At 41.1% G+C, this 26,979-nt stretch overlaps 1 protein-coding gene across 4 annotated transcripts; it reads left to right on the top strand.

Moving 5' to 3' along the window:
- The first annotated feature begins 6,219 nt into the window (after positions 1–6,219).
- On the top strand, positions 6,220–26,671 carry LOC106570420 (otolith matrix protein OMM-64). 4 transcript variants are annotated; one of them, XM_014142728.3, is made up of 24 exons: positions 6,221–6,437; positions 15,348–15,491; positions 16,275–16,336; positions 16,878–16,901; positions 17,062–17,094; positions 17,347–17,397; positions 17,506–17,547; positions 17,772–17,810; positions 18,641–18,676; positions 18,769–18,822; positions 19,339–19,377; positions 21,335–21,382; positions 21,766–21,819; positions 22,062–22,199; positions 22,363–22,398; positions 22,524–22,601; positions 22,856–23,764; positions 23,943–24,038; positions 24,163–24,219; positions 24,701–24,748; positions 24,937–24,984; positions 25,426–25,491; positions 25,723–25,816; positions 25,926–26,671. In XM_014142728.3, the coding sequence occupies exons 2-23, from the start codon at positions 15,481–15,483 to the stop codon at positions 25,761–25,763; spliced, it is 2,010 nt and encodes a 669-aa protein (XP_013998203.3). In that variant the 5' UTR covers positions 6,221–6,437; positions 15,348–15,480; the 3' UTR covers positions 25,764–25,816; positions 25,926–26,671. The 4 variants fall into 4 exon arrangements, with proteins under 4 accessions (XP_013998205.3, XP_013998204.3, XP_013998203.3 ...); XM_014142727.3 differs by having other exon boundaries at positions 19,333–19,377; XM_014142730.3 differs by lacking the exon at positions 21,335–21,382 and having other exon boundaries at positions 6,220–6,437.
- The last annotated feature ends 308 nt before the right edge of the window (positions 26,672–26,979 follow it).

Here is a 26,979-nt window from a genome sequence, read left to right as displayed (position 1 = left end):
ACTGCAGCCATTCATTTTCCCATATATTGCAATTCCTTTGCTCTGCTGTTACAATTGCTTTGTCTAAGCAGGTCCTATCCTAATCTCAGAGCACCAGCTGTTCTGTAAACACCAGAAAGAATCTCACAACATCAGGAACCATCCGTGTCCTTGGTTCTTCCGTTTGACGTCAATACTATGCATAAACATGTGATTCATAGATGCTACTGAATGCAAGTGCAACACACCAATGAAAATGGAAATGCAATAATCATGTGTTGTTTCACTGAAGTCTTTAACTCCTGATCCGTTCTGCTGGCGTGAACATAACCACATAAGTAAAAGTATGTGGACACCTGCTCATCGAACATCTCATTCCAAAATCATGGGTATTAATAATGAGTTGGTCCCCCCGTTGATGTTACAACAGCCACCATTCTTCTGGGAAGGCTTTCCACTAGATGTTAAAACATTGCTGCAGGGACTTGCTTCCGTTCAGCCTCAAGAGCATTAGTGAGGTCGGGCACTGATGTTGGGCAATTAGGCCTGGCTCGCAGTCGGCATTCCAATTAATCCTAAAGGTGTTCGATGGGGTTGAGGTCAGGGCTCTGTGCAGGCCAGTCAAGTTCTTCCACACTGATCTTGACAAACAATTTATGTACGGACCTCGCTTTGTGCACGGGGGCACTGTCATGCTGAAACAGGAAAGGGCCTTCCCAAAACTGTTGCAACAAAGTTGGAAGCACAGAATCGTCTAGAATGTAATTTTACGCTGAAGCATTAAGATTTCCCTTCACTGGAACTAAGGGGCCATGAAAAACAGCCCCAGACCATTATTTCTCCTCCACCAAACTGTACAGTTGGTACTATGCATTTGGGCAGGTAGCATTATCCTGGCATCCGCCAAACCCAGATTTGTCCATCGGACTGCCAGATGGTAAAGCGTGATTCATGACTCCAGAGAACACTTTCCACTGCTCCAGTGGCAGCGAGCTTTACATCACTTCAGCCGACACTTAGTATTGCGCATGGTGATCTTAGGCTTGTGTGCGGCTGTTTGGCCATGGAACCCATTTCCTGAAGCTCCCGACGAACAGTTCTTGTGCTGACGTTGCTTCCAGAGGCAGTTTGGAACTCGGTAGTGAGTGTTGCAACCGAAGACATATTTTTACGCGCTACGCGTTTCAGTACTTGGCGGTCACGTTCTGTGAGCTTGTGTGGCCTACCACTTCGCGGCTGAGCCGTTGTTGCTCCTAGACGTTTCCACTTCACAATAACAGCACTTACAGTTAACCGGGACAGCTCTAGTAGGGCAGAAATTTGACAAACTGACTTGTTGGAAGGTGGCATCCTATGACAGTGCCACAATGAAAGTCAATGAGCTCTTCAGTATGCCCATTCTACTGCCAATGTTTGTCTATGGAGATTGCATGGCTGTGTGCTCGATTTTATACACCAGTCAGCAATGGGTGTGGCTGAAATAGCCGAATCTACTAATTTGAAGGGGTGTCCACATACTTTTGTATACAGTTCATGTCGGAAGTTAACATACACTTAGGTTGGAGTCATTAAAATTAGTTTTTCAACCACTCCACAAATTTCTTGTTAAGAAACTATAGTTTTGACAAGTCGGTTAGGACATCTACTTTGTGCATGACACAAGTAATTTTTCCAACAATTGTTTACAGACAGATTATTTCACTTATAATTCACTGTATCACAATTCCAGTGGGTCAGAAGTTGACTGTGCCTTTAAACAGCTTGGAAAATTCCAGAAAATGATGTCATGGCTTTAGAAGCTTCTGATGGTCTAATTTACATCATTTCAGTCAATTGGAGGTGTACCTGTGGATGTATTTCAAGGCCTACCTTCAAATGCAGTGCCTCTTTGCTTGACATCATGGAAAAATCTAAACAAATCAGCCAAGACCTTAGAAAAAAAATTGTAGACCTCCACAAGTCTGGTTCATCCTTGGGAGCAATTTCCAAACACCTGAAGGTACCACGTTCATCTGTACAAACAATAGTACGCAAGTATAAACACCATGGGACCACGCAGCTGTCATAGCGCTCAGGAAGGAGACGCATTCTGTCTCCTAGAGATGAACATACTTTGGTGTGAAAAGTGCAAATCAATCCCAGAACAACAGCAAAGGACCTTGTGGAGATGCTGGAGGAAACAGGTACAAAAGTATCTATATCCACAGTAAAACGATTCCTATATTGACATAACCTGAAAGTCTGCTCCGCAAGGAAGAAGCAACTGCACATAGGGACAAAGATCGTACTTTTTGGAGAAATGTCCTCTGGTCTGATGAAACAAAAATATAACTGTTTGGCCATAATGACCATCGTTATGTTTGGAGGAAAAAGGGGGAGGCTTGCAAGCAGAAGAACACCATCCCAACCGTGAAGCACAGGGGTGGATGCATCATGTTGTGGGGGGGCTTTGCTGCAGGGGGGACTGGTGTACTTCACAAAATAAATGACATCATGAGGCAGGAAAATTATGTGGATATATTGAAGCAACATCTCAAGACATCAGTCAGGAAGTTAAAGCTTGGTCACAAATGGATCTTCCAAATGGACATTGACCCCAAGCATACTTCCAAAGTTGTGGCAAAATGGCTTAAGGACAACAAAGTCAAGGCATTGGAATGGCCATCACAAAGCACTGACCTCAAGCTTATAGAAAATGTGTGGGCAGAACTGAAAAAGTGGGTGCGAGCAAGGAGGCCTTCTAACCTGACTCAGTTACACCAGCTCTGTCAGGAGGAATGGGACAAAATTCACCCAACATATTGTGGGAAACTTATGGAAGGCTACCCGAAACTAATGACCCAAGTTAAACAATTTAAAGGCAATGCTACCAAATACTAATTGAGTGTATGTAAACTTCTGACCCACTGGGAATTTGATTAAATAAAAGCTGAAATAAATCATTCTCTCGACTATTCTTCTGACATTTCACATTCTTAAAATAAAGTGGTGATCCTAACTGACCTAAGACAGGGAATGTTTACTCGGATTAAATGTCAGGAATTGTGAAAAACGGAGTTTAAATGTATTTGGCTAAGGTGTATGTAGATTTCCATAAATCAAAGAGATTATTACACATATCAATTAACCATCACATTCAGGAGGATAAGGACAGAACATACGGTATGTCCGAATATACACTGAGTGTACAAAACATTAGGAACACCTTTCTTATATTGAGTTGCACCCCCTTTTGCCCTCAGAACAGCCTCAATACTTGGGGCATGGACTCTACAAGGTGTCAAAAGCGTTCCACAGGAATGCTGGCCCATGTTGACTCCAATGCTTCCCACAGTTGTGTCAAGTTGGCTGGATGTCCATTGCGTGGTGGACCATTCTTGATACACACGGGAAACTGTTGAGCATGGAAAACCCATCAGCGTTGCAGTTCTTGACACACTAAAACCAGTGCGCCTGGCACCTACTACCGTATCCCGTTCAAAGGCACTTACATAGTTTGTCTTGCCCATTCACCCTCTGAATGGCACACATACACAATCCATGTCTCATCTGTCTCAAGGCATACAACCTGACTCCTCCCCTTCATCTACACTGATTGAAGTGGATTTAACAAGTGACATCAATAAGGGATCATAGCTTTTACCTGGATTCACCTGGTCAGTCTGTCATGGAAAGAGCAGGTGTTCCTAATGTTTGTACACTCAGTGTACATCAGAATAACATTTCCCAAACTACCCTCTTAGTGTATACTTGACTTTAGTAACCCCATTACCTGTGTGAATGCACAGACAGAGGGTAACCCTGCTCAAGGTCCCTTTTAGTGTAAAGGGGTATTTCAGCAACATGAAATATTGTCCCACTTCCAATCCCCACACTAAACCATCAGAGTTATGAACCACCAATACAACAACAGCATTACCTGTTCCATTCCCCCATAATGGTAAGACCACTCAGTCTTACACTGAAGTGGATACCCACCAGGTTACTGGACACCCCTGCAGCCCGATACATTAAACTTCTGGGGCCTGCAAGAGCCCTTATCGGATGGATAAGCCCCTGGATCTGGCCCGGCCCCAGGCAGCAGTCCTCAGAGAGAGGCAACCAGGGTCTACTTTCTCTCTCAGCTGAATCCCACACCACCATGCAAGAAGGTTATAGAGCTCAACCCTCCAAGCCTATCCTATGAGGCATTAAGGCTACCTCCCCTCCCCATAATCCTCCACTCCATCGTCCCTCTTATATTTTCTGTGAGGGGTTTGACTTCTAGAGTGACACCCACACACCGGCAAGACAAAACAACACTCAGCCCAGTTCCTCTAGATTCTATCGACCTTTTATGGTTCACTGGTCTCCGGTGTCACCTTCCTTTGCTGGGTTCCCCCCCACTTCCCTGCGACCACAAAACGCCCTCTGTTGCAGGTATAACTCAGTGAAGCGAAAGCTCTATGTTAATCATGCTGTACTACCTCAGTTTGTTTCTTAGTTGTGTTTTAATGTTTCATGAACTGTTGTAAAGGTTTGCAATATTTGAAAGATGTTAATGACAAACCTAGCAGATACTGCCTAATGTCAATATAGGGAACAATTCAACGTACTTTTCATCTTTGAACGCATCTTTGCTATGACTTGGATAGACTGCATCCTGAAACGGATTTAAAGGTGAACTGACTAGCTAGCTAAAGTTACAGCAGCATCACTTAAACTCAGTACAGACTCTGAACACAAGCACTTTAAAGCAGTTTAAGGTCTGTCTCTCGTCTCTGATGTGCTGCGTCATTCAAAGGCCTCCCTCACAGACACTAGGTGCCAGAAAGACAAAGACGCTCGGTTGCTCACAGCAACAGTCTTTCACATCACTTACATGAAAAAGGATCAAGTGAACATGAACATGTTCTCTAAAATATCAGTCGCATGTCAAACTGACAACAGGACCATAGAATGATCTCCTGCATGTTGTATTGTCCAGGTTTTTGTAGGGACCCAATTCTGGACTGAATACAGAAAAGGATGTGGCTACTGTAAAGTTCTGCTAGGGCTACGTCCTGTCTATGAGCTTGTGCACAGTTCATCGGGTGGTGGCATCAGTGCTGCTCCCTGCTGCTCCTGAGAAGGATTGCAGACCAGTGAGATATTACCAGAGTGATTTTTTTCCACTCATGTTCGTAAAACGGCGTTTGTTGTGCTTACGTTTCACAAGACTAAACACAGTGAATCCAAATGAAACAAGGATGAAGAACTAAAATCATAATCACACACATAATAAATCAGATGTTCTATTTGTATTAGGCCTGTTTAAAAAAAAAGGCAAGTCAGTTAGGCAAGTCAGTTAAGAACTAATTCTTATTTACAATGACGGCCTACCAAAAGGCAAAAGGCCTCCTGCGGGGACGGGGGCCTGGGATTAAAAATAAAACATAAGATAAAAATATAGGACAAAACACACATCACAACAAGAGAGACAACACAACACTACATAAAGAGAGACCTAAGACAACAACATAGCAAGGCAGCAACCCATGACAACAAGGCATGGTAGCAACTCAACATAACATCAACAACAACTGTTTGATAGCCTTTAGAGACCAGGCCAAACACAAACTTCAGAAAAGTCTATCACTCACTGAGGACTTTAAAATAGAAATAGGCTAACCAGTTGCTCTCTGTGTGACTTCACTGTCAGTAAACACAGACACTGAGGTAAGTACAATTAGGCCTAGTGCTTGGGAGGAGAGGAGGGCATTAGTCAGAAAACCAGCACCTTATTTTCTCTCAGGCTGGAGGCATGCTTCAACCACCCAACACGGTTGCTATTGACACTCAACAACACAGATAGTGGTAAGATGTTGTAGTAGAGTAGTGGGCTCTCCACCATCACCTAGTCAGCTAAGTGTATTAGTTAGGCCTATAGAGAAAGATGTGGGATTCTTGTTAACCAATACTATATACAGTATATTAGGGGAACTGTAGCCTGTATATTCTGTCAATTATATACAGGGTTTGGGGGTTACCAAGTTCTGAGTAATCTCTCTCTCTCTCATTCTCTCTCTCTCTCTCTCTTTCTCTCTCTCTCTCTCTCTCTCCTCTCTCTCTCTCTCTCTCTCTCTCTCTCTCTCATTAAGAGCAGTTTGCATGCATACCACCAGCTTCCAACAGTGATTAAAACAGTTGAAGAACCACAGAGCAATGGAAAGAGTTTGGCTGGTTACCTTGCTTGCACTTTCACTGAATGGCCTCCATCTTTTAACAGAGGTGTCTGTCTTCTAGATTTACAGTTCTCTTTTTTTGGATCCATCATTTAACCCCAGTTTCCTGAGACCTCACTTTGTCCTCTGTTTTCCGGGTTTTCTGTCCAGGCCTGTTGTGACTCCAGCTGTATAGAGCATGGCTCCTGAAGGGCATGGCAAGCAAGCAGTCAGCTAAAGGACCAAGCCGTTCCTTACGAAGCTGCACATTCACAGGTAAGTGGTCTGTTTCCAAAAAGGGATTAGCTATACATGACTTGAATTGAAAAGAGGGATTTGTACTTCCCACATATACGCACATGTATCATTTGTTCCTGATATCAGTCATGACCAAATGAAGAGCCATGAGGAATACATCATGATTTTCTATAAAAACAACTCCATCCTCCATAGGCCACAATGTTCTTTTTAAATGTGATGAAGAATACATATGGCCTTTCCCACTAGGCACAAACTGGCTGATTCAACGTTGTTCCATGTTTGACAAGTGAATAAAATGTAAATCAAAACTAGACGTGGAACTGACGTCTAAGTCTCCCAATATGGTATCATTGCTAATACAAACAAAGACCATGACGCATAAGTCAATACATTACGGTGAAGAAGGCGCAACCACACCTCTTCAACCTCAGGCGGCTGAAGAAATTCGGCATGGCCCCTAAGACCCTTACAAACTTCTACAGATGTACCATTGAGAGCATTCTGTCGTGCTGCATCACCGCCTGGTACGGAAACTTGTTTATAGACTCATTGAATGCTGGTCACCTCATATTCTGTTTCTGTTGTTTACTCACTGTGTATGTATGTACTGTATTCTTGACATATCTCATCCTAATGTACATACCATTTTCCTTCCATATCCTATCCTATCTATACACACCACATATTTATATTCTGTTTCTGTTGTTTACTCACTGTGTATGTATGTACTGTATTCTTGACATATCTCATCCTAATGTACATACCATTTTCCTTCCATATCCTATCCTATCTATACACACCACATATTTATATTCTGTTTCTGTTGTTTACTCACTGTGTATGTATGTACTGTATTCTTGACATATCTCATCCTAATGTACATACCATTTTCCTTCCATATCCTATCCTATCTATACACACCACATATTTATATTCTGGATTCTGAGACATGCTCACTCTAATACATCTACTTTTGTTAATTGGACTCTTGTTTTGATTTCTGTATTTGTATTGTATTGGCGAGACACACTGTTGCCGCTAGTAACATAAGCATTTCACTGCACCTGCTATAATACCTTCAAATCTGTGTACCCAACCAATAAACTTTGATTTGATTTGAAAAGATATGCATCAACAGTATTGACACATAAGTCAATACGATGCATTCAATGCAAAGAGATAAGCGTCAAGAGTGTTGACGCATAAATCAATACATTGCATTCATTGCAAAAAACTTGGCGATAAAGCTGCGATGGGTAAATTGATTTCCTTCTCTCCTTTGGCTGTGATGACATTACAATGTCATATTTGAAAATGTCATAAAACCTCCCTTTGGAAAAAAGGAGACAAAATCTGGACCGTTCCCCTGTATTTTTAATCAACCTTTACCTAACCATGAAGTTCCTTGACATAAGGAATTTATTTTCTGACAAAGACGTGGCCAACAGCAGCTTACAATAAATGTATTTCCTTAGCGTGGTCTTTTTTAAAGACGGTTGAGGAATTAAGTCTATTGCTTTTCACAATGTACACTACAGTATAGGGTAATTAATGCAGAAGGGATGGGTTGGGATTCAGCTAGAAAACAGGTGCTTGCTTCTGAATAAGTGTTAGGCCAAAAATAACAGGCCTCTCATTTTGTGTTACAGATCTAACATCCAGGTAAAATGAGAATATAACAGCCACCCTACCAAAAGCTCTCGTCAGAGCAATGAGGAGGTGTTCCCTGTTAATACTGAGTGGGTGTACAGGCAGGCATAGGTGTGCCAGCTCAAACACCACTGACTGAAGCCTTCACTTTCAAAGCATTGATATGGCTGGTCAGATGTACTGCTACTGTACATCCGTTATGATACAATATACTACCCAACTCTGAATAAAGGTAGAAGGAGAGAGATAATACCATTTTAATTTCAGTCAATTCAGTAATAACACTGGACAGATAGATTTGGAATCTTCTCAATTGGCTGCACACCCAGGACCAGAAACAGTGTTCTAGAACGTGCCATGAGAGTGATACGGTTGGAGCAAGATACATCAGTATACTAGAAATGACGACAGCAGGCAGGGGGAAAGACCAAGCACTGATCTCTAACTCTCTAACTCTCTATCCCTAAAACCTTGGACTTGACTCTGTATTAACTAATGGGTCGGTAGGTTTCAGTTAGCAGGTTGTTAAAAACTTGCACGGTCATGCCTCACACTTGATAGTCCACAGCCATGTTGGGAAGGAAGTGAACTATTTTTTAATACTGTAGTGTTGAGGCCAACTAGTGAACCACTGAAAATGGCAAATATGGCAAAAGATGTGATTTGAGACCATTGACACTGAAACCCAATTTAATCCATTATACCACACTATCTTCATTGTTCAATCACAAGACTCATCATTACACAACAGTATACCTCCTCAACAGATCAGCTTTCAGGAATTATTTTCTATCAAAAACTGCACAGTAAACAGAGACGTTTCATTAGGGGTCAGCATTTGGCACTGAAATCTCCCATATTTACATTAAAGCCTTTTTCCGAGAGATTTCAATAGATTGAAATCTGATACGATGCAGTTAGTTTTGATAATGCCAAGCAAGCAACCAGGTCAGCAAAAACCTGAGTTCACTCAGGTTCATCCACTGAAATGTTGTGTACCTAAAAAGAACAAGGAAAGACTATCATGGTGTTCTGGAAATCTACCGGGGGTTAGACATCAGAGTCAGGAAGAAGCTAAAACGAAAGAGAAAGATATCAAATGCTTATCTGTTGCACAGGCTGACTGATTGTTGCTCTTTTTAATGGTCTAAAGCTTAGTCCTACTGCTATTATAGGGTGGGAAGCCCCTTCTGAAGTTAGCATCTGTACCAAACTTATGAATGGTACCGAGTCATTTCAATTAGCCCTTACCATCTGACTAAATCAAATGAACGGTTGGGTACACAGTTTAGCTGATGTTATAGCGGGTGCAGCGAAATGCTTATGTTACTAGCTCCTAACATGGTCTGCAGTTTAGTCCCGCTAGTCGAGGGTGGAAAGCCCCTTAGTTCTATGTAAACTATGGGGGGCTGATGGTGGCCCTCTACCACCACAATGCTAAAATGACGACCCAATGAAGTTAGCAACAGGGAGTTAATAGGAGTAGAAGCTAGCTAATGATCTTCTATTCTGTTATACTAACCAGCTATTGGCTTTCGTCAGTGATCACCTATTCATCTTCTTACCATACAAGTGGTTAGTATTAGCATCAGATTAACATCTGAAACAGTCAATCCCCAATCCTCAAAACAGTTTAATCTGACCTATAAGAAACAGAGCAGACAAAGACCCACTATAATCCTGCCAGTGGGGTATCTTGCATGTGAAAATGTCTTAATGAATGTTTTCATCAGGTTAGTAGAAGAGTTATTTGACAAGCATGCAAGAAGAGTTTGGGTTGGAACTACAAAACAAAAATTCTCCTTTCTCTTCAACACTGGTTTTAAAAGTTTCCTCAGAGTGGGAGTGTAAGTCTGTGATTCAACTCGTGAGGAGTGAAATGATAAGGGTGGTAATGTAGCAGCTGTTTTTCCGTAGAGATGATAATAAAGTTATTATTTTTATTTTTTGTAAAATGTAATTTAATCTTTAATAGACAATACAAAACATACACATACAAACAACAACATCGAACAAACATCAGTTACATCACACCTGCCCAGACCAACCAGCATGCCCACCCCAATCTATATATAGCCTAGTGGTTAGAGCGGTGGGCCAGTAACCGAAAGGTTGCTGGCTCAAATCCCTGAGCTAACAAGGTAAAAATCTGTCATTCTGCCCCTGAGCACGGCAGTTAACCCACTGTTCCCCCGGGCGGCAAAGACATGGATATCGATTAAGGCAGCCCCCCACACCTCTCTGATTCAGAGGGGTTGGGTTAAATGTGGAAGACATATTTCAGTTGGACAACTGACTAGGTATACCCCTTTCCCTTATCTCCAGCTCCCACGTCCCTTTCTGCCACATGGCCTGAAATGGAACCATTTTGTTTCTCTCCATAGCCCACGTACTTTCAATATTTCAATAATAAATCAGTTGAATATCCCATGTGTTAATGATGGCGGATTGATTTCCAAGTTTTTAGTATACGTTGTTTCAAGATGAGAAGAGCATCATCCAACCCATTGGGTATCTCACTACACTTCCATATGTCATGTCTTGAAATATGCAGACAAACTGATTAAAAGTAAGTTAACATTGTAAAACCAACTTTCTAGCTCCGCCCACAACTTCCGGACATTATAGCGTTCCCAGAGAGTATGGATTATTGAGTCATTCATAGTTTTACACTTAAGACATGACTCTGACGTTGTGCTGTAGAATTTGTGCATTTTGTCTCTTGTATAATAAACATTAGTTTATACTGGATTAAGCGTACATTGTCGTTAAATGTAATTTTGTTAGTTATGCTCCAGCTTTCCCTCCATCTTTGCCAACATCAGTTCTCCCGAAGTCTTGGTTCCAGTAGTTTATATTTTTTTCTAAGAGATTGTCAATTGGATATGCTCTCTGCAAGGTTTTGTACACTGCTCAAAAAAATAAAGGGAACACTTAAACAACACAATGTAACTCCAAGTCAATCACACTTCTGTGAAATCAAACTGTCCACTTAGGAAGCAACACTGATTGACAATACATTTCACATGCTGTTGTGCAAATGGAATAGACAACAGGTGTAAATTATAGGCAATTAGCAAGACACCCCCAATAAAGGAGTGGTTCTGCAGGTGGGGACCACAGACCACTTCTCAGTTCCTATGCTTCCTGGCTGATGTTTTGGTCACATTTGAATGCTGGCGGTGCTTTCACTCTAGTGGTAGCATGAGACGGAGTCTACAACCCACACAAGTGGCTCAGGTAGTGCAGCTCATCCAGGATGGCACATCAATGCGAGCTGTGGCAAGAAGGTTTGCTGTGTCTGTCAGCGTACTGTCCAGAGCATGGAGGCGCTACCAGGAGACAGGCCAGTACATCAGGAGACGTGGAGGAGGCCGTAGGAGGGCAACAACCCAGCAGCAGGACCGCTACCACCGCCTTTGTGCAAGGAGGAGCAGGAGAAGCACTGCCAGAGCCCTGCAAAATGACCTCCAGCAGGCCACAAATATGCATGTGTCTGCTCAAACGGTCAGAAACAGACTCCATGAGGGTGGTATGAGGGCCCGACGCCCACAGGTGGGGGTTGTGCTTACAGCCCAACACCATGCAGGACGTTTGGCATTTGCCAGAGAACACCAAGATTGGCAAATTCGCCACTGGCGCCCTGTGCTCTTCACAGATGAAAGCAGGTTCACACTGAGCACGTGACAGACGTGACAGAGTCTGGAGACGCCGTGGAGAACGTTCTACTGCCTGCAACATCTTCCAGCATGACCGGTTTGGCGGTGGGTCACTCATGGTGTGGGGTGGCATTTCTTAGTGGGGCCGCACAGCCCTCCATGTGCTCGCCAGAGGTAGCCTGACTGCCATTAGGTACCGAGATGAGATCCTCAGACCCCTTGTGAGACCATATGCTGGTGGGGTTGGCCCTGGGTTCCTCCTAATGCAAGACAATGCTAGACCTCATGTGGCTGGAGTGTGTCAGCAGTTCTTGCAAGAGGAAGGCATTGATGCTATGGACTGGCCCGCCCGTTCCCCAGACCTGAATCCAATTGAGCACATCTGGGACATCATGTCTCGCTCCATCCACCAATGCCACGTTGCACCACAGACTGTCCAGGAGTTGGCAGATGCTTTAGTCCAGGTCTGGGAGGAGATCCCTCAGGAGACCATCCGCCACCTCATCAGGAGCATGCCCAGGCGTTGTAGGGAGGTCATACAGGCACGTGGAGGCCACACACACAACTGAGCCTCATTTTGACTTGTTTTAAGGACATTACATCAAAGTTGGATCAGCCTGTAGTGTGGTTTTCCACTTTAATTTTGAGTGTGACTCCAAATCCAGACCTCCATGGGTTGATAAATTGGATTACCATTGATTATTTTTGTGTGATTTTGTTGTCAGCACATTCAACTATGTAAAGAAAAAAGTATTTAATAAGATTATTTCTTTCATTCAGATCTAGGATGTGTTGTTTAAGTGTTCCCTTTATTTTTTTGAGCAGTATATATCTTCCCTATCAAATTAACATCCTTTTCTGACTCAAATAAGATTCCCTCAAGGTTGCTCTGATGTCGAAAACATTTCTAATCCAAATTTTGTGATATGGAACTTTTATGTTGCATGTATTTGATACTATCTACATTGGTCAGTCCAAAATTACCTTTTTAATTCTGTCATGGAAATGAATGTATTTCCTGTTACCATGTCATTTACAATTGCAATGCCTTTAGTTTTCCATGTGGTCCAATTTATCAGTGAATTGTGAAAAGCTATCCAAGGAATGTTCCATAGGGTTGTGTTTTTAGGAAGTCACATTGGTTCTTGTAGAATGCGTTTCATTTTCTTCCAAGTTGTTACTGTGTTTTTAACTATGAAGTTGTTAATGTTCTTAGCTTTATCCTTTGAAAATAGACATGTAAAAAATATTCTGAGGATGAGCATCCACATCTTCAATATGTTCTTATTGTTCTTCTTTAATGCATTTAAAGATGCACTATGCAGAAATCGCTCCACCATTTCCTGGTTGCTATAATTCTAATAGTTTTCCTAATTTCAGTTTATGTGACTAACAAGCAAGTGTAATGTAGAAAATCACTGGACCATCTAAACCGCTGTGAAATATCTTTTCCATATCCAAAAATTTTGAATTTTCATCTGTTTGAAGCTGGTGTACAAAACCGAAAGGTAAAAGAGCAAAAACTAATGGGAAGCAGAGAAATAGCGCACATAAAACAGATATACCCCTTCATAGTCTTGCTTCCAATGAGAATGACAGCTCTATAACACACATTTCTATGTGAATTTGATCAGGTCGCCCAAAAAGTTACATATTGCAGCTTTAACTATATGTCGCAAGTAAAAGCCTTGGGTAGCGAGTTGATACAATTCCAAGTCTGGAAGGTTAAAACCACCCTTAGGAAGATGTAAAACTTTCCTTTTTATTCTATGAATTTTATTTGGCCATATAAAGTATTTTATGACAGAGTATACTATGTGTCTTCAGTGGGGTAATTGGTATTACCAAAAATAAATACAAAAACTTCTAAAGAGGTTTATAAAGTTTACAACAGGGAGTTTATATGATTGGAAGCTAGCTAATGATCTTCTATTCTGTTACAGTAACTATCTATTGGCTTTTCGTCAGTGATCACCTATTCGCCTAATTACCATACAAACGTTAACATTAGCATCAGATTAGCATCTGAAACAGTCAATCCCCAATCCTCAAGAGAGTTAAATCTGACCTATAAGAAAAAGTCCAGACCCACTATAATCCTGCCAGTGGGGTATCTTGCATCTGAAAATGTCTTAATGAATGTTTTCATCAGGTTAGTAGAAGAGTTATTTGACAAGCATGCAAGAAGAGTTTGGGTTGGAACTACAAAACAAAAATTCTCCTTTCTCTTCAACACTGGTTTAAAAAGTTTCCTCAGAGTGGGAGTGTAAGTCTGTGATGCAACTTGTGAGGAGTGAAATGATAAGGGTGGTAATGTAGCAACTTTCTTTTCCATAGAGATGATACTAAAGTTATCCATTGTGGTCCAGGTTTATCTTAATGTCAAAGTCTCAAAACGTAACATGCTAAATCCTAATCATCACTAATGAAGTCACTGAAAGTTGAGTGGGTGGGACAAAGTCCTAGACTATCACAGAGGGGCCAAAACACTGCTAGAAAACTTAATTCAAAAGGTACAAAGCTTTAAACATGTTACAACATTCTTAAAAATGGTAACATCAAGGCACACTATATGCCTTGATGTTTGCTTCACTGTTTCAACCATTATGAACCTTGTGAGCAGGTTCTCTACTGCCTAATGTAAAACAAAGAAAGACTGAAGGTCTCTCAACAATCTCCTCCTCTCCGGCTGGCATTCAGCTCTGACAAGGATGTAAAGATTTTAGGGACAGATTTGATGAAGCTTACATTTTTTTGACATGTTCAACATCCTGTGTCGGTGATCATTCCATAACCTTCATAAATAGCATTGTAGAACCCATTCTTCTACTGCCATTGGCTCTCAGTTCACACCATAAAAACATCACAACATACCTACTTTATATCTGGCTACATCATACCCTTACCACTAGATAACTTCTAGGCAGGTAGTCTACGAGTAGCCTGCTACGCCAAGACAAAAGCGCAGAGTAATCACGTGGTTAAATTCCAAGAACATTTCCTACCTAACCACATATCTGTGTTTTGTTCCCCAGAAGAACACACCTACCACAGCTCACTTGAAAAACACACTTAAAAGCTCATGGGCAAACAAAAGAAATAAAACAACAAAACGATCTACACACCTAAGTGATATGTGTGGGTACTTTGAGAGGGGGGCGGGGTGAGTGTATGCTATGAGTATGTGTGAGGGGCTGAATGTTTAGGGGAGATATATGGGGGATTGAGTGTATGCTATGAGTATGTGTGAGGGGCTGAATGTTTAGGGGAGATATATGGGGGATTGAGTGTATGCTATGAGTATGTGTGAGGGGCTGAATGTTTGGGGAGATATATGGGGGATTGAGTGTATGCTATGAGTATGTGTGAGGGGCTGAATGTTTAGGGGAGATATATGGGGGATTGAGTGTATGCTATGAGTATGTGTGAGGGGCTGAATGTTTAGGGGAGAGATATGGGGGATTGATTCAGATCAGAGGGGACTTAATACATAACACTGTTTGGAAACACAAACAAAGTTGTCAGAGCCTCACTCTCAACCTTATTTTAAAGGAGTGCAATGATGTTCCTCTGCAACCCCCCTGTCTCTCTCTGTGTCTCTCTGTGTGTCTCACAGGCTCTGCCCCCTAGGAGCGGAGGGAGTGGTGAAAGTATAAAACCCCTTGTGTTCCCTCCAGTCAGACTCTAGACCTACTGGAAACTATAGAGACACCTGAGTGTTGCCCCACTGGCTAAACTATCCCATCACAATGTTGTCACGGTAAGTGAATACTAACACAAGGATGGGTAGCTTTGGGTATTTATTTGGAACTTACATGTGTGTACGGGTACTTATACAATTACTCAATCTATTTGGACATATATCTGTATTCTTGGGAGAAGTTTTATTTGTCACTACATGTAGAATGAAACCTGAGAAGTTTACATCTGCTGGGGGTATTTCAATGATGGCAAGAGGGGATAGATGAATGAATTGTTTTTGTGTGGATCACAATGTGTTGGAAATATATGTGTAGTTCTTTTTCTTATTTAAGATTTCCTTGTTCATTTCTAAACACCAATAACAATAGCATCAAAACCCAATAATGATTGTGGTACGAGATAAAATGATGGGACTCTAGACAGTCTTTAAAAAGCTTTTGAGAAGTCAGAATTTGAGAAAGTCTAAATGTTTAATAAACACCCTGTGTTTGACTTTTCATTATATTACAAAGATAAAGTACATAATATAACAACTTTTCATTGATTAACTTTTAATTGGTTTTAGTGATCATTAATTATCCATAAGATATGTTGAACATAAGAATGGCCATAAGATACCTTTCCCTCCTGCAAGGTACATATATTCACATTTATTATAATGCTATGAGCAGGGGAAACACATTTCCTGCAACCTTCCATTCTCAAATAGTCCTTTTAAAATGTTCCACTGCCACTAAAAACCCTAAGATGGCTTCTAGGAGAACACAGACTATCTGTTTGACTAAATTATTGTTTAAAAAGTGAAGTGATCAGTTATATCTCTGTGTTCTTATTCTTACAGACTGTTGATTGTTCCTTTGATCTTTGCTTTGGCTGGTCTTGCTATCTCAGCCCCCGTTAATGGTAAGAAAACATTCAAGTAAACATTCTTATAAATCGTATAAATGTGGGTGAATTTAGAATTCTTCCAACAGTAACTACAGTTTAATAATAATGACAATTTTATAGTTAGGTAGTTGTGTTTTTATTTAAGTTCAATTTCATTCATCATTGTGACAAAACAATGGGTTACGCATTTCATGCTTCACCTTTCCAGTTATCCGGTTTAAGCTACTCTAAGCTACACTGCAAACATAAAGTGAGCAAATATACAAACCCAAATGACCATTACATAATGTTTAAGTGAGGAGGCATTTCCAATGTATACAGCGACCTCCATCCATCTGATTGAATCACAATGGGAGTCCTCTGCATGTCCACAATGGCAGTGTAATCAGAACCCTGGTCTCTCTGTGGAGACACAAAAGAGGTCTGTTCTCCTTTGCCTGATGTGGGGTAGAGAGAGGAGTAGGGTGGGCCTCATATGACCCATTCACATGGAGCTAGTTCCCCAAACCACTAATCATGCTCCCCTAACGCTATCTAATGCACATTTATTTGACAGATGGAACCGAGGCAGACAATGATGGTAATGTGTAATTTGTGTTTTATCATGGCATTCATAATTACCACAACAGTTAGAAAAGTACATGCTAATCAGCTTTGCTAATTAGAAGTGTTTTTGTATTCAGTCTGAACTAGTGTTTTTGTTGGTGTAATGACACCATTCCTTGTGCTGTGTGTTTCAGAGAGAGCTGCCCTCTTGCTAGTGCACCTTAAAGGTAAGCACACTGACAACCCCTCCAGTCAAAGCCTACACATATAGGTTATATATGGATCGCTTCCGATATGTGCTTTGTCGTTTTATTTCATTTTCATTTGAAAACACTGGACTGAAACCTCAACAGTGCTAAAAATCAAACCATTTGACTGTTGCATAATTGGATACATTAAGATACTGAGTTTTCCAGTTTGTTATTGGCTTAGCTGGGTGATCATTGGCAAGGGGTGCTATGATACTTTTTTTGTCTCAGGTGACAAAGATGGCGGAGGCCTCACAGGCAGCCCGGATGGAGTCTCCGCAGGTTTGTACTGACGCCAATGTATCTCCTACCTAATACCTTCTTAACCACGCAAGGTATGTACCATTTTATACCGACGGAAACTAATAAGAAATCCTCTGTTGTTCACAGGGACCACAGATGGGACTGATTCCAGTAAAGAGCTAGCAGGAGGTACGAGGGTCTGGGGATCTTTCCATCAAGGAAGAAGTTAATGTCATCTTGAGTGAATGATGTAGAACCAACTCAACTAGACTTTCAAGGAAACCAACTCTGTAGATTAGAGAACAAGAATGAATATGCTGATTCCCTAAGAAAGAAAAACATTTCCCCTCACAGTACCAGTGAACAAACATGAGAGAAGGAACACTGAGCTGTTGATTATGGTTTGTTTTTAGGTGCAGTGGATTCCTCACCTGATACAACAGACACCCCAGGTCAGTGTGTGTGTGTGTGTGTGTGTGTGTGTGTGTGTGTGTGTGTGTGTGTGTGTGTGTGTGTGTGTGTGTGTGTGTGTGTGTGTGTGTGTGTGTGTGTGTGTGTGTGTGTGTGCGTGTGTGTGCGTGTGCGTGTGCATGCGTGTGCGTGTGCATGCGTGTGCGTGTGTGTGTGTCTGTTGACAACACATGTTGAGCCGCTCAGACTATAATGTAAGAAACACACACCTAATCATTCATTAGCCACAATTATCAAAATTATAGCAAATAATTAGTGAGCAGACAAAATGGGCCTGCTATAAGATTATAAAAAAAACACTTAACTATCCCCTATAGAGGATCTGCAATGGTGGATACTCAAATATACTGTATAAATACAGTATAACAACAGCAGCACCCCCCGGAACGTAGCTAAACAAATGCTTTCTAGACCAGACAGTAAATGTCTCAGAGTCTGACTATGTGCTGTGGGGCCATGCTGAAGGTTTGCACAATTGACAGAATAAACCAAAGGGGTCTCAAATCCAAGCCAAACGTATATCAAGGCTCGCCAAAAACCACGTTTCCCAGTTCCCCAAACCTCCACATGCCATAACACATTGTTTACTTACTGTCATTCTATAACACCCACTATAAACTACATCAGATGTCTTAGAGGAATACATTATCTGAAAGACAGTAAGCCCAATCAAAACCAGTTACCAAGGAAACATGTAATGGTAATATTAATCTTACCCAGACAGATTTTAGTACTGAAGAGTCCATGGCTAAAACGTCTAATGCCAAACGTCTAATTCCAACTCACCTGATGTTTGTTCTTCATTTATCAGATGCAAGTAGCAGTGATACATTCCCAGACACAAACAGTGAGAAACCAATTCATTTTAAATTCAATGAAAAACACTCTATACTAGGGATTTCACAGGGAGCATCATACTCACCCTTCCTTGTCCTACAGACAGAGATACCAGCGTGGAAACTACAGGCAATCCTGATGACTCTGATGCCCCAGGTGAGACCTAGGAGCAAAATACACAAAGATCAATGATAAGGGTTAAGGGCAAAGGTCGAAATCATTCGATAACAATGCAGGATGTACAGATGCAGTCTTCTACTGTGTGTCACAGCACTGCGTGCCACACATTCGCCTGGGTCAAAATCTGTGAGAGAAAGTCAGACACACCCTAAAATTATTTCCATGGTGATGATGAGAATGCACGGCATTTGTTATTTCCCCAGGCGGCACTGGCCTGTGCTGTGCTGTCATGTGCAATGTCTTTTTACAATAACTACTGCATCTGTCTGTCTACTTTCAAGTGCGAATTGGACAAACCTGGGGGAAGACATACTGCAGCCATACATCTATTGTCAAGCATAAATCAAATAAATCATTTTAGTGGCAGTTAACATCAGCAGCAAATAGATGGCCAAACTATTGTATGGTTATGTAATCATGTTCAATACAAGGTAAGAAATGAGACAGTATTTTCATACCTTCCAATAACATTGTCATTATGTTAAGATGCAGCTGAAGCAGCAGGCAGCCAAGATACAACGGACGCAGCCGGTGAGTGAAACAATACGTCTTGAGAGATGTTCTTGCTACCCAATGTCAAAGTTGTCTCATTCTTTTGGACACAACAGTTACTTTAGTCAAAACAAAGATACAAAGTGAAAGGCAAGTTCTTCTAGACTAGAGTTATCATACCTAGTAATATAATAAAGTACAAAATGATAGTTCATCTGATACATAGTAATATAATGATACAGAAATCATTGGCGAAAATCTGATATCAACTTTGGAGGGGACAATTACATGAAATTTTCTCAAGAGCAATTCCTGAGGGGGACACCAAAAGTAGTGCTGTAACACATAGCCTACGTTTAATATGGTAAATGTATATTGAGGAACCAAAGAAATAAGGTGTTTGCCGTACTCCTAACTACCGGTACCCAAAACTACACAACTAATCACAACAGCAATACCATTGCCTTTAACAAATCTTAGTTCAGTTACCAGTTTAAGTTGAGAGTGGGGGTATCCATGGCATTTTCCAATTATGTTCCTATTTTACAAGTAAAAAAAATTGAGAACCTTTCATAATGTTGCCAAACAAAGACTCAACAAATTTACCTGAGACTCCCTGTCTCTGTCAGTCTGTCCCTGCATATCTGTCCCCAACTCTGCTGTCTGTGTGCCATCTGTTGCCTGCTCTGCCTAATGACATCATTGTGAAACATTTCCATTAGAATTTCATTTCTTTCTTATGAACATTTTATCAACTAGTCTTTGAGATATTAGGCTACTAGGGTTCTTACTATGCATTTTGGTGTACTGAAAAATACTCTGATGTCCGTCTTTTATTTTTCTGCCATTTTTCTACCTGGCTGGCTGGCTGGCTACACACACAGTGTGTAGGTTATTTACAGTAGGAGATGGGCTTCTATCATCTTCTATCATTCTATTTGGGCTTCGATCTAAAAGGTAGCTAGCAAATGTGAAACGGATTAAAATGACAAGAGTTGAAAGCTGTATGAGTTCACCATTTACACAACATATGCTGCAACCTTTTGTAATTTTAATAGTTTGTTTCATATTGGCTGGCTTCCAACAATAGCTGAATTTGCAAAGCTAGCGAGCACCAATTCCGTTTCAGTGGTGTTTGCTATAATCTTTGCTACCCGGGTTAAATAAAGGTGAAATAAAATAAATAAAAGTTCACTTGCGACAATTTAGCTTTTGCAACGAGACCATTAAATATATTTAAGACAATGGTAGAAGAGAGTGTAGTTCTGTTCAGTTTGGATTTCAGTTTATCGCTAACCTTATCACAGGGACTTTGAAGCACTAACTTACATCATCTGGATGCTGATTCCATCTTTGACGACGCCACATAAATGGAATAGGTACGAGCTAGCTTAATAGTTAATATTTGCGCACTAGCTCTGCATATTCAGCTAGTGTGTGTGCGCGATTGACTGGATTAACCTCACGTCAGTTACGTGCATTGAGTGCCTTTCAGACAGTAGATACGACCTCTACGTTACCTAGCAAACTAAGGAACTGGCAGTGGATCAAACCATTGTGAGGCAAAGGGTGGGGGGTTGCAATCTTTTGAAACTTAAAAACGAGCTTTTAAGTGTCTATAATCAGCACAATTGCTTTCATTGCGTATTATTAATATTATTTCAATTACATAGTTATGTTTCAGTGATATATTGGGGCGGACAAATCATATTTTCCCCGGGATTTCCGCCCCTGACAGAAATACTGTTACATTACCAACAGCTTGAGCGGAGTTGCCAACAACCGGAAGCATCCGGTTTCCAGGGATACAGCTGTCTTCAACCTAGCTTCCTTTTCCGCAGAAAAGTGGATGTGGGATCTCCACTCAGGCGTTTCTTTACTCCTTCTACATTAGCTTACATTATTAGCCGAGCCCACATGGCTACGTTAATGGAGGGATGTAGGGTAGAGCTGATGATGACTGGCAGTACATGATCAAATATGATCTGTTTTTCAGATGCCTCTGAGGCAGTAGCAGAGACCGTAGACAATTATGATATACCAGGTGAGGGCACATCTTGCAGCACATAAAGCAATGGCAGTCTTCACAACCACTGAGCCTAAATCTTCAAGTCCTTCATCACTTTTAATGATCATTTTGACTTGACATACATCAATCAATAGATAGACAGATCAACAATAAGTATTGGAATTGAGATACACCCAGTTATTGGAATCGGGATACTGACCCAGTTATTGGAATCGGGATACTGACCCAGTACTCTTTAGTACAGGTCAAAAATAGTGCACTGTATAAGGAATAGGGTGCCATTTGGGACGTACCCTAAAACATTTAACTAATTCTAGACTAGGGCCACAATAACACTCACCCATTACAAAACGGCCATAAATTGTTTGAATTTTGACTCATTTAGTCTGTCTTCACAGATGGTGCTGATGACAGGGAGAAGGTGTCAACAGAGGTGTCATCAGAGGATTTGGGTAAGACCCATTCTCTCTGACTTACTTGCACAATAACCAAACTCTAACTTCACAGATCATCGGAACATACTAACATTATCATTGTAATAAACATTATCATTGTATCAAGCATTATCATTATAATAAACATAATCAGTGTAACAAACATTGCTGTAAACATCAACAGGCCGACTTATAATAGATCTATGTTGTTAATTAATAAATATAGTACATTTATGTTGCTAATTCAATTATGATTTCAGACTCAGCAGGTGTGGATAAGTCTCCAGAAAGTGACTCCACAGAATCTCCAGGAAGTGACTCCACAGAGTCTCCAGGAAGTGACTCCACAGAGTCTCCAGGGAGTGACTCCACAGAGTCTCCAGGAAGTGACTCCACAGGTAAAATGTGTTTAAAGCAGACATTGTGACAGTCCTGACACACACAATACACTGATCCCCCATTCAAAGCATTGATAAGTAGACAATACAGTATCCTGTCTAATGAAAATATGATTAGGTACTCATAATAAAACACACAACCAACTTTTTGTTTCTTTTCAAGATGAAGTGCTAACAGACGTGCAAGCTGACTCTGCTGGTAAGTATGAAGAACAACATCAAGGTTTTTATTGTAATGTTGTACTAGACAGGTTCATTGGCAATTCAAAGACATCAAATAATAGGTTACGGCAGTTTGATGACATAAATCATGTGTTATTGTAGATGTGACCAGTGATGACATGGATGAGGCCACAGAGACGGGCAAAGATGATGACAAGAGTGACGACAAGAGTGATACAGGTGTGTTTAGTTGACATTTCTGAACTTGACATTGATTGTCTGGGAAACTGTAATTTTGAGCTGTTCTACCCTTCAGTTGGTCATTAATCTGTTTTTGTCTTCATTCTCATCTGCATCCTCTTGATGTAGATGAGAAGGATGCCGCAGGTGAAGAAAAAACGTTAGATAATGACTCTGCAGGGGAGTCTGCTCATTGAAGGTTACGAACCCTATTCATTACCAGGATGTCTAAACATTCTGTTACTTGTCTGCAGATGCTGCCACAGACAAAGATGACAGTGATGAGGATAAGGACACTGAACTAGATGGTAAGGCCCGTGCAGAAGACACACAGACAGAGGAAGCGGCAGACAGCGACAGCAAACAAGGCGCTGCAGACTCAGACTCTGACACAGACGATGACAGGCCGGAGAAAGACGTCAAGAACGACTCAGATGACAGCAAGGACACCACCGAAGAAGACGACAAACCAGACAAAGATGATAAGAAAAACAGAGACAGCGCAGACAACAGCAATGATGACAGTGATGAGGTGATCCAGGTCCCCAGGGAGGAACCAGAGCAGCAGGAAATGAACCTGGAGGAGGGAGGAGTGATTGGCAGCCAGGAGGAGACTGTAGCCGCAGACATGGAGGAGGGGAGTGATGTGGGGGACCAGAAGCCCGGCCCTGAAGACAGCATCGAGGAGGGAAGCCCTGTAGGGAGGCAAGATTTTGAGCCTCCACAGGATTCGGAGGAGGAGGAGGCGGAGCTGGAGGCAAAGGAGGAGGAGGAGCTGGAGAAGGAGGCAAAGAAGGAGGAGGAGTTGGAGGAGGCGGAGGCAAAGAAAGAGGAGGAGGAGCTGGAGGAGGCGGAGGAGGAGAGGAAACTAAAAACAACAGAGTCCAAAAGTCAGGAGGACAGTAAGGATGAAAGTCAGGAGGACAGTAAGGATGAAAGTCAGGAGGACAGTAAGGAGGACAGTAAGGATGAAAGTGAGGAGGACAGTAAGGAGGACAGTAAGGAGGAAAGTGAGGAGGACAGTAAGGAGGACAGTAAGGATGAAAGTGAGGCTGAACGAGACTCCAACAGTAAAAAGGACATTGGGACCATCGATGCCCCTGAACCACAAGAGGATGACAGTGAAGAGGACACTGATGATAGCATGATGAAAGAGCCCAAAGGTGAGGTTACCACTACAAAACCATAGAAATGAAGCTAATAATTAGGCCAGGTCATGCGGTCAGGAAAAACAGCTAATAATGAAAAGGTACATATGTGATTCCATGTAAAAGATGGTGTAGTATTGTTAGTGACAATGGTATTATATTGTGGTAACTGAAACACTTCTTTCTGATATAGATTCTGAGAAAGATGATAAGGACAAGAATGATATGGACAAAGAAGATATGGACAAGGATGATATGGACAAGGATGATATGGACAAGGATGCCTCTGGTAAGTCTCTCTATCTTGTGTGTCACTTGATCACCTTGCCTGTTTTTCAGCTGACCCATGCAGTAGTGAATGAAAGCGATGTCAAGTAATTTATGTCAAACGGTCCATCATTTTCTTTTCATAGACTCAGAGGATGACCAATCTGAATCGGATGCAGAGCCAGGCGCAGATTCACACACAGGTTTATTTCCTCTGATCCTGAATAATATCACCAGGGCTTTCAAATGGCTTGTTCTTTAGCTGTTGTAACTAACATTCAAATGAATTATTGTGGTTCAACATAATATATATTCAACGGTTCTTTAGATGAGGATGAGACCAACGAGGATTAACATTTTGGAAAAAATGCATGTGAAATAAAAAACATTGGCCATACGTATGTATTCTAAATAATGTATGTATTCCATACATATGTACGTATTCCAAATAATGTACATATTCCATACAAATGTATGTATTCCAAATACATTTACAAATGTATATCACGCATTAAAATACATTACAAAATGCATAAAAAATACATTATTTGGCCATTTATTTTATTTCACACATATATCCTAAAATGCATCAAATTTTTTGGGGGAAATCATTAGTTTTTCTCATATGTATGTAATAATAATTGAAATAGTAAAAACAAAGCTGATTCGTGTTTTTTTTCTCAGATGTCGATGAGATAGATAGGGAAGAAACAATGACTCCAGATTCAGAAGGTAAGGCCCAAAACTGACTTACTTCTTGGGGTAGTTACCAATGAAAGGACCAAGCATTCTAAGGCTTCCTCACCAGGGGAAGAAACAGTGCATTTATGTTCACCAGTCAACTCAGTCAACGAGCCACAAAGTAAACACATCTTTTGTCCTTGTGACATTTCTGATCAGATGTCTGTTTGTTTGAACAGAGATAATGAAGTCTGGTGAGATGGACTCGGTTGTCGAGGCAACTGAAGGTAAGAGAGGAGACAGGACTGCCCTGCCTGATGCCTCCCACAGCTCACATCAATAGACACTATGCAGACACAAACATGAACACGCCCGTACGCACACACAAACACGCACACACACAGGAATCCAGGGCACTTTGTTGTAGCTAGACCAGTTAAATAAACAACTCTAATGAAGTCACCAGAGGTTTGGTGTGGAGGACTGGCTGTGTTTGTGCTAGATTGCTTTAAATGGCCCCTTTCTTCTTCTTCCATAAGCCTATTCCCCCCCCCCTCCCCCCCCCCCCCCCCCCCCACACACACACACACACACGCACACGCACACACACACACACTTATCCAAAGCACATGATGAGGTGGGAATGACAAGTATGAAGAAGTGACAGAGCAACACATAGACAAAAGAAAGTTATTGGAATAAATGTGTTTCTTTCTTTTCTCTCTCAGCCGTTCCAGCTGACATTCTGGACCAACCAGACCAACAGGATGACATGACACAGGGCGCCTCGCAGGGTAATGTCAGCAGAACACTGCAACACACCAAACCACATCAGCACTTTAATATATAATAATATATGCAGTTTAACAGACGCTTGTATCCATTTTATGGGCGTCCCTTTTACATTTCCATTACAGACTTATTTGACCCGTCTGTCACTCTGACATACGTTTATTGTACGGTAAGATGCAGTCAGATGCTGTTATATTCACTTCTATGTACTGTATATTTAATTTGATTTACAGCCGCTGATGCTGCTGCCACCGCCCCGGCAGCCCAGTCTTAGCCCTGTGGGTTGAGCACACAGCACGCTGTGGATGGAATCAGACATTTTGATAGGTACCTAAAGCCATACCCATTGATTTGTACTTACTAATGAGAGGAGAGGTATCCTGTACATTGAAAAAATATATATAATCATTTCACATTCCGTCTTCTTTCATTGCAGACCCATCATGGTGAATCTCACAGAAAACTGACAACAAGCAATATCAACAAAAACTTTAGTCAAATGTTGCTCTTAAGTTCCTTAACCCTCTTTTGCCACTCAAAATGGTGAAGGTGTGTGCAGTGTCTATGAGGATAAAATTAAATTATTCTACTTTTTTTGGTGTACATTACATTTTTACCCACTTTTTGACTGTATTGTTGTTTGGGTAGTTGGATATTGGATAAAATGGTCACTGTCATATTAACTAGAATATTGATCAAATGGTCACTATGTTCTCTTACAATGCCCTTGAGAAAACCAGAAGTCTGTTTTTTAATTCAGTCATTGTAGGTTTGGTATGTTTCTGCAGGGTTCCTACTGTTATCCTCCTGCTTTCATATGATGCATTGCTGTCTCAGTCCTTGACAGAAAGCTCAATTGGCACTTTGTCCTTCTAACTGATAACAGCTGCTACATTTGAAAAATAACTCAGACTCACTCACAGCTCAACATTCGTTTTTTAAATTATGAAAAACATTAGGTCATTTATACAAAATGAAGTGTACATAAGTTTTATGGCGCAACAATGTCTTTGATAAGGTATACAAAACAAATCTAGAGAAAGTACTAAAAAAGTGTGATCTACATTGGTCGGAAAGATTGTAAAATAACAATTGTATAGACATAATGAAAATGTCATTTGAATATGTACACGGGGGGGAAATCTAATAAAGACTGATTTGTCAGCAAGTTTTTGGGGATAATAGCTGTATGTGTGTGTTTTTGTGAATCAGTTGATGAAACGAGAAGCCGGTAAGAAGCCTACTCATGGACTCCCAGGACTTTCAAATCAAATTGCATTTGTCACATGCTTCGTAAAGAACAGATGAAATGCTTACTTTACAATAATATCAACTATAAATAATATGATAACATATCAAATGTACAAAATACAATATAATAATAATCAATAGAGTTATGAGAATTTGACACACATGTCAAGGTCAATAGCCATGTTTTGAAGTTGCAAAGTCCTACATCTGGGGTCTGTGATAACATAGCACACTTGTAA

Source organism: Salmo salar, chromosome 14 (genome assembly GCF_965601325.2).
Source record: "Salmo salar chromosome 14, fSalSal1, whole genome shotgun sequence".
Lineage (NCBI taxonomy): Eukaryota > Metazoa > Chordata > Actinopteri > Salmoniformes > Salmonidae > Salmo > Salmo salar.
Note: the sequence above shows the minus strand (reverse complement) of the source record. Positions and strands in the feature narration are given on the sequence as shown.